This window comes from Orycteropus afer, unplaced genomic scaffold (assembly GCF_000298275.1).
Source record: "Orycteropus afer afer isolate SDZICR_OR568_19922 unplaced genomic scaffold, OryAfe1.0 scaffold00405, whole genome shotgun sequence".
Lineage (NCBI taxonomy): Eukaryota > Metazoa > Chordata > Mammalia > Tubulidentata > Orycteropodidae > Orycteropus > Orycteropus afer.
The window spans coordinates 1164721-1173079 of record NW_006921992.1 but is presented as its reverse complement, the minus strand read 5'-3'; the positions used below and the strand labels follow the sequence as shown (position 1 = coordinate 1173079).

Genomic DNA, 8359 nt, shown 5'->3' with positions numbered 1-8359 from the left:
CCCAGAGAGGTCACTTCTGCAGAGGGCTAACCTTGTGCACTGGCTTAGATTGTCCTGTATGGACCATTGTTGCCTTGTCCAGTCTGGTCTTGGCTAGTCTGGTCTTGTCCAGTCTGAGACATGCTTGGCTGGCTTTTTGTCACCTGGGTTAGCCTTGTCCAGAGTGGGCTAGCCTCAGGTAAACTGAGCCAGCCTCTTCTCTCATAGATTAGAGGCATCAAAGGTGATGGCAAGGACCTGTGGATCAGAAGAAGCTGTATTTATTGTTTTTTGGGGGAAGAGGTCAGAGGTGAGCCAAACACCAGCCTACCCGTGAGGACACGTCAGGCTGAAGGAGTCAGGACGATTTGGGGTCTGAAGTCCAGGATCATCCGACTCTGGAAGCTGGCACTGTGCCTCCCCAGGAAGGGGCTTCTGATCCAAGAATAACATTTGACCGCTTCTCATTGGCTCAGGGATACCCCCAGAGCTGTGGGCAGGACATAGCTGGGAGGGTTTCCCAGGAGTCCAGCAAAAGCATTGGTCCAGCATGGATCACATTTTCATCTCCAGATAAGCCCCATGGGCCGCTGGTGGGTCAACACTACCCATTCCCTAGGTTGGGTGGAGGAGGTATGCTGGGCAGATGGCCCTGATGATGGTTAGTCCAGCATTTGTCTAGGGAGGAACTCATTCATTTATTCACTCACTCATTTGATCATTCATTCATTCCCTCATTTGCTCACTTGTTCACTTATTCATTTCCTCACTTGTTTATTCATTCACTTGTTCATTCATTCCCTTGCTCATTCATTCTCTTACCCCACAGACACACGGTGGAGTTTCTGCTTCACCCATTTCCAGAGTGGAAAGTGCTTGACACCCAAAGCTTTCAACACTACCAAGGCCCGGTGCTGCTGCAGCAAACAGCCTGGCGAGGGCTGGGGGGATCCCTGCGAACTGTGTCCCCAGGAGGGCAGTGGTGAGCGACCCTGTCAGGGCACAGCCGACCAACCCCCATCGGTGCTTCCCTCCCCATGGGGCCGCACCTGGCCCCTGACTGCCACCCACCCCTCCCCTGTGTCCAGCCACCTTTCAGGAGCTGTGCCCCTTTGGCCATGGGGCAGTGCCCGGTCCCGATGACTCTCGAGAAGGTAAGCCCCTCACTCATGTGCTAGGAGCCCCCAGATCGCCCACCCCCTGTCCTTTCCCATTCTGCCTGCATCCCCAAGTCCCACATGCCCTCCGAGACCAATGGGTAGCTGTCAAGACTGTCCTGGACCCCACCAGCCTGGGGCTTGGGCCCTTGTTCCCTGGGAAGAAGGAGGCCAGACTCTTGCATGTGGTGGACTCCTGCCCTGCCTTAAACCCATGCCACCCACAGACGTGAACGAATGTGCCGAGAACCCCCGCATCTGCACAAACGGCCTCTGTGTCAACACCGATGGCTCCTTCCGCTGTGAGTGCCCCTTGGGCTACAGCCTGGATTTCACAGGCGTCACCTGTGTGGGTGAGTGATCCCGCCCAGCCCCTTCAGGGGAGGAACAACAGGCAGGGTAGGCCAGGAGCCTTTCCTCCCCTACACTCACTGTCCCATTCACTCATTCCTTCTCCCTTTATTCACATGCTCACTTATGACTTCCTTAGTTCATTCCTTCACTCCTTCAATTATTTTTCTCATTCATTCATTCACACACTCATTTATTTACCCATTCATTCACTTATTCATTTATTCATTTATATACTCATTCATTCACTCACTTGTTCACTCATTGATTCACTCATACCTTTATTCCCTCACTCATAGCTCATTCTTTCATATACTAATTTATTCCTTTTCTCATTTATACACTCACTCACTTTTTCCTTCTCTAATTCATCTGTTCATAATTCATTCACTCACTCACTCATTCATTCATTGACTCGTGTACTCACTCAGTTATTCAGTCATTCACTCATTGTTCATTGAACACACATCAGCGTGCCTATCCTGCACCCAGCCTAGAGAGGGCCCAACTCTGGCCCAATCCAGTCTACAGCATCAATGGGGAGGTGGCCAGGAGAGTAGTGAGGATGGGGGCACTCTGCAGGCACTGACCACCCCTGTCCCCTCCCCAGACACAGATGAGTGCTCTGTCGGGCATCCCTGTGGGGAAGGCACGTGCACCAATGTTATTGGAGGCTTCGAATGCACCTGCGCTGACGGCTTTGAGCCTGGCCCCATGATGACCTGTGAGGGTACGGTGTTTCTTCCAGGGCCTATGCTGGGTGCTGGGGGTGCCTGGGGACAGAAGAGAGGTCCCACAGGCAGATTCCTCCCAGCCAGCGCTTCCACTGACCTTCCCAGACATTGATGAGTGCTCCTGGAACCCCCTGCTCTGTGCCTTCCGCTGCCACAACACAGAGGGCTCCTACATGTGCACCTGCCCAGCTGGCTACGCCCTGCGGGAGGACAGATCCATGTGCCGAGGTGGGCCTCGGGAGGGCCGGTGGGCAGGTGGTGATGGTCAGGGCCTGGGGTTCTCCACCCTGGGCCCTGAGCCCCCATGCAGATAACCACGTGTCAGCATTGTGGGCCCCAGAGTCACACAGACCTAAGGATGATCTCAGCTCCTCCACTTCCTGTCTGTGACTCAGGGAATAAGAATCTGTGCCCCCAGGGGTTACAAGGAGCCATCAATGAGACAGGAGGGGATGCTGAGCCCAGCGATCCAGTGACCCGTTGATGCTGTAGCCCTGTAGCGATGGTGGTGGTAGTCAGCGACCATCCAGTCAGCCCCCAACTCGTGGTCCCCCTGTGCACAATGCAACAAAACAAAACGCTGCCTGGTCCTGCTCCATCTCCACCATCAGCCGGTTACCAGGCCGTGGTGCTCATAGCGTTTTTCATTTTTAATTCGTTTTATTCTTTGCTGTTGTTGAGAATACATGCGTTAGAACACACACAGGTTCAATGACATTGAATCAATGACAAGTCAATGACATTGATTAGGGCCAGAGCATTTTCATAGGCTGATTTTCGGGAATCAGTTGCCAGGCCTTTCTTCCTCATCCCTCTTAGTCTAGATGCTCTGCTGAAACCTGCTCAGCATCCCAGAAACACACGAGCCTCCACTGACAGGTGGGGGATGGCTGTGTGTGAGGGGCATTGGGTGGGAATTAAAGCTGGGCTTCCGGTGTGGAGGGCAAGAATTTTACCACTGAGCCATCATAGCCATCACTGAGCCTTCAGCAGATGCTCCGTTAGGAGGTGTGGTTCTGCTTTGTAGTGAATTCAAGGGCATTTGAGGCTGACCAGGAAGAGAAATGTGACAACTAGGTTAGCAGTGCACAGCGAGCTGTTTGCTGGGGACATTGCATTGACTTCACATTCAGGGTTGGGTGTGAGTCCATCACAGCAGGCGGTCATCCAGGGGCAAGGGGAGAAGGACATGAAAGCCCTGTGAAGGGGAGAAGGGAGAGAGGGAAGCTTACATGTCTTTGTGCCGTGTCCTGCAGAAAGTGGGAGGAGGGGCTAGGCCAGGGAGCTCAAAGACAGCAACACCTTAGGGCTCTTGTAACTGCAGGGCTTTATCTTAGCTAAGGCACCCTGGTAGCATGGTGGTTAAGCACTCAGCTGCTAACGGAAAGGTTGGAACCCGCCAGCTACACCACAGGAGAAGGATGTGCAGTCTGCTTCCATAAAGACTGACAGCCTTAGAAACCCTGTGGGGCAGTTCTGCTCCATCCTGGAGGATCCGTATCCCAATCAAATCCTCGACAGCAATGGATTTGGTTTGGGTTTTATCTCACCCAGGGCTGGCAGAGAGTCCCTGCGTAATTGGTAGTTCAAGTCCACCCAAAGGCACCTCGAGAGAAAGTCTGTCAATCTGCTTCACAAGCAGCCACTCCCCATGGCTCCGCTTTCAGCCAAAAAATTGGCAGGCCTATAGTGCCTAAGGCATGTGACTGCTAACCAGAAAGCTGGCGGTTCAAACCCACCAGCCACTCCTCAGAAGGAAGGTTGGATAATCTACTTCCATAATGATACTGCCTCGGAAACCCAAGGAGGGGTCGCTCTGAGTCGGAGACAACTCAACAGCAGTGGGGTGTTTTTTTCTGTTGTGATTTGGGTGAAAGTTTACAGGGCAAATTCACTTTCCATACAGCAGTTCACACACACGTTATCTCATGACATTAACTACAATTTACCCCAATGCAACAGTTCCCCTCCCACTTCCTCCCGAGAGTTACATCTTCCCTGTGTCCATCCCTCCATGCACTCCTGCCCCCTGAGCTGTCTCCTGGTGCATAAACAGCCCTGCTTTCTCTCCAAGGAGTGTATCTACCTCAGGTACATGTTCAACTCCCATGCCTGTCTTTCGATTGGCTGGAAGCCACAGGTGTGGGTTCAATTCCAGACCTGCAGGGCAGCTAGGGGCCATAGTCTCAGTGGTTCCACCAGGTAGAGACGTTTTTTATTGCTACAACTTGATGGGAAGGAGGTACTCCTGGCATCTGGTGATGAGAGACCCGGAATGCTGCTCAACATCCTACAGTACACAGGATGCTCCCTGTCGACAAAAAGTAATGTGACCCTAGGAGCTCTGGTGGCGTCGCACCTAAGGCATTTGACTGCTAACCAGACGGCTGGCAGTTCAAACCCACCAGCTACTCTTCGATAGGAAGACTGGGCAATCTACTTCCATAGAGACACTACCTTGGAAACCCAAGGAGGGGTCGCTAAGAGTTGGAGACGACTTCACAGTGAGTTTGGTTTTGGTTTTTTTAATGTCCAGAGAAGGAGCCTTCATGATGCAACTGTTAAGCACTTGGCTGCTAACCAAAAGGTCAGTGGTTCAAACCCACCCAGGGGCTCCATGAGAGAAAGAGTTGATGATCTGCTCTTGTAAAGATGACAGCCTAGAGAACCCTTTGAGCCAGTCCAACTCTGTCCCATGTGGTCACCATGAGTTGGAATTGACTCAAGGGCACCCAGCAGCACCAATGTCAATAGACGAGTCCCTGGATCATGCAAATGATCAGGCGTGCGACTGCTACACGAAAGGTTGGGAGCTTGAGTCTACTCAGAGGTGCTCAGAAGAAAGACCTGGCAGTCTGCTTTGGAAAGGTCACAGCCATGGAAACCCTGCAGAGCACAGTTCTACCCTGCACATGTGGGGTTGCAGGAGTCGGGGTCGACTCATCGGCCACTGGTTTGGTTCACTAGGTGGAGAAGTCCTAGGACAAGAAACCTTCAAGGGCTGTTTCTGGTCCCATGTTCCAGGGGCCATGGGGAAGGCCACACAGACTCAGGTCAAGGATGACCCCAGGCCCCAGCGTGGGCAGGGGATGTGGCATTTGGGGCAGTCCTGATCCTTTTGGCTCCGGGGTGCCCGAGGTCTGGGTTAGGCTGGGGTAGGTCTGGTGACTGCCTTCTCAGAAGTGGGATCCAGGTCCTCACAGCCCGGGCCACCATGCACTCATCACTGTCCACAGACGTGGATGAGTGTGCTGATGGCCAGCAGGACTGCTACGCCCGTGGCATGATGTGCAAGAACCTCATTGGGACCTTCGCATGTGTCTGCCCGCCGGGCATGCGGCCCCAGCCCAGCTCCGGCGAGGGCTGCTCAGGTACATACAGTGGGGATGGGGCTTCAGGGGGCCAGGGATCTTCACGAAGTGGGGAGGTCAGGGCAATGGGGGCCAGCAGGCAGACCAGAGGAAGACCTTTCATGGACTCTGAGTCCCACCAGCCTGCCTCTCCTCCCCACCACCTGGCTTCCCCTCCAGATGAGGATGAATGCTTCACCCAGCCCGGCCTCTGTGCCCCTGGCCGCTGTGTCAACACCGTGGGAAGCTACCGCTGTGACTGTGACAACGGCTTCCAGCCCAGCCCCTCCCTCACTGAGTGCCGGGGTGAGCATGGCCAGGCTCGGGGCGCAGGAAGGGATGGGGTCGGGGCACCAAGAGGGCGTCAAGGGGGTGCTGAGCTCAGCTGGACACACATCTCCATCACCCCCCTTCATCCTATCAGTCACATACCTTGTAAGAGCTGACTGTGCCCCACCCTGGTGACTCCTCTAACCCCAGGAACAGCCTCTCCCCACACCCACAGCTTCCTGGGGCTAAACCCGTGGCCATTGCTCGGCACTTGTCAGTCCTCCCATATCAGTCCTTATCAAGGTCCACTCTCCCCTCCAACCTCAGTGCAGCCTCCACCCCAACAGTTGCAGCCACCATGTTGGTTGTCAGACCTGTGCGTCCAGCTGCCTCCTGGACGCTCCTAGCCCCTAGACATGGCTTACCCCAAAGCAAGCTCAGCATTTGAGCCTAGCACTCCCAGACACCCAAGTAGCCGCCTGGGAGTCACGGTGGTCTCTGTCTTGCCCTGAAGTCCAGTGTCCAAGTCTGGCCCCCCAGCTCCCCCGCATCCCTCCACCTCTCCCCGATGTCACCCACACCCTGTGCTGCCCTGGACCCCCTGTTACCTATGAGGTGAGAGCGTGGCCACACTTTGTCCCCAGGAAGACGTCGACCTCCGCGCCCTGGGGCTTTTTGTCCTTCACTCTGGGTCCGCAGCTCCTGCCACATCCCTGCTCACAGGAGACATTTAGCGGTATCAGGCACGCGGTGACTGGGACAATTCCACCCTGTGCACACTCACAGTGCGTCATCCAAGGCATTTAGAGCCTACAGGGCGTGGGTGCTCGGTGGCACAGTCCTCACGCCCCCGTCACCCCCTCCCTCGTTCTCTGCAGACACCCGGCGTGGTTCCTGCTTCTCTGAGGTGCTGCAGGGCGTGTGCCCAGCGCCATCAAGCAACGGTGAGGCAGTCGGCAGGGCAGAATGCTGCTGTGCTGGGGGCCGTGGCTGGGGCCCCCACTGTGAGCTCTGTCCCCTGCCCGGCACCTCCACCTACAGGAAGCTGTGTCCCCATGGCTCAGGCTACACCGCTGAGGGCCGAGGTGGGTGCCCATGCCTACCCTGGAGCTGGGATGGGAGACTTTGGTCACAATTGAATGTCTGCTCTCGATGCTATTAGCATGTGCATGCTGATGTACCTGTGTGAACTCACAGTGAGTGTGTGTCTCTGTGTTAGTGGACGTCTGGACCCATAGGTTTGCTCTTTGTGCCTGTGTGGATTCGGTAGTATGTGTGTGTGTGTCAGACTGTAGCAGGTGTGTGAACCAATGAATGTATGTGTATGTGTTCTATGTGTGGGAGCTTGTTAAAAAGCATGTCTGTGTATTGGTGAGTGTGACATCCTGGGAGCCAGCGTGTGTTGTGTGTGTGGGAGCTTGTGAATCAGTGTGTCTATGTGTCAGTGAGCATGTGAAGGTGCATGAGCTGTGTGTTCTCTGCAAACTTACTGAGTATATGCTAGTCAGTGTGTTAAAAAACTGTGTCAATGTATGTGAGCTTCTTAGCATGTGGAAACGTGTGAGCTATTGTGCATGCTCTTTGTGAACTTGTTAATGGCATGTGTCTGTGCCTGTAAGCAAGTGTAAACATGTGAGGTAGTATGTTCCCTGTGTGCATGAACTTGTTAAGGAGTGTGTGTACTAGTGAGTGTGCCAACACATGTGAGCCCATGTGTTCTCTGTGTGCACAAGTTTGATGATGAGTGTCTGCTGGGGAGCATGGAAAAGCATGTGGGCCACCTGGTGTTCTCTAGTGACTTTCCTAACAATCACATGGCTATGTTGTACCAGGTGTTTCATAGCGTGTGAGCTGGTGTGTGCTCTCTGTACGTAAGCTTGTTAGTGAGCATGTGTGTGCTGTTTGTGTGTGAGCTTGTTAGTGAGTGTGTGTGTGCTGAGTGTAGGCTGCTGTGTGCACTCCGTGTGTGAGCTTGTTCATGTGTGTGCTGAGTATGAGCTGGTGTGTGCTGTCTCTGAGCTTGTTCACGTGTGTGTGCTGAATGTTAGCTGGTGTATGCTCTCCATGTGTGAGCTTGTTTGTGTGTGTGTGCTGAGTGTGAGCTGGTGTGTGCTGTCTCTGTGAGCTTGTTCACGTGTATGAGCTGGTGTATGCTTTCCCATGTGTGAGCTTGTTTGTGTGTGTGTGCTGTGAGCTGGTATGTGCAAGCATGTGTCTGTTCTGTGAGCTGGTGTGTGCTCTCTGAGCTTGTTCATGTATGTGTGCACGCTGAGTGAGCTGGTGTGTGCTGTCTGTGTGTGAGCTTGTTAATGAGTGTGTCTGTGTGCTGAGTGTGGGCTGCTGTGTGCGCTCCGTGTGTGAGCTTGTTCACGTGTGTGTACTGAGTATGAGCTGTGTGTGCTCTCTCTGTGCAAGCTTAGTGAGCGTGTGTGTGCTGAGCATGTGAGCCAGTGTGTGTTCTCCGTGTGTGCAGTGACATGAGTGCATCTCCTCGAGTGTGTGCATGAAGGAGAGACTG

At 54.0% G+C, this 8359-nt stretch overlaps 1 protein-coding gene across 1 annotated transcript in view; it reads left to right on the top strand.

The window, feature by feature from the left end:
* Positions 1-8359, top strand: part of FBN3 (fibrillin 3) — a 123632-nt gene that overhangs the window by 101895 nt on the left and 13378 nt on the right. The window contains exons 46-53 of the mRNA XM_007953714.1: positions 809-961; positions 1068-1133; positions 1364-1489; positions 2098-2217; positions 2327-2449; positions 5458-5592; positions 5752-5877; positions 6720-6926. Of these exons, the coding sequence (XP_007951905.1) occupies positions 809-961; positions 1068-1133; positions 1364-1489; positions 2098-2217; positions 2327-2449; positions 5458-5592; positions 5752-5877; positions 6720-6926 (1056 nt within the window). The remainder of the gene's footprint in view (positions 1-808; positions 962-1067; positions 1134-1363; positions 1490-2097; positions 2218-2326; positions 2450-5457; positions 5593-5751; positions 5878-6719; positions 6927-8359) is intronic.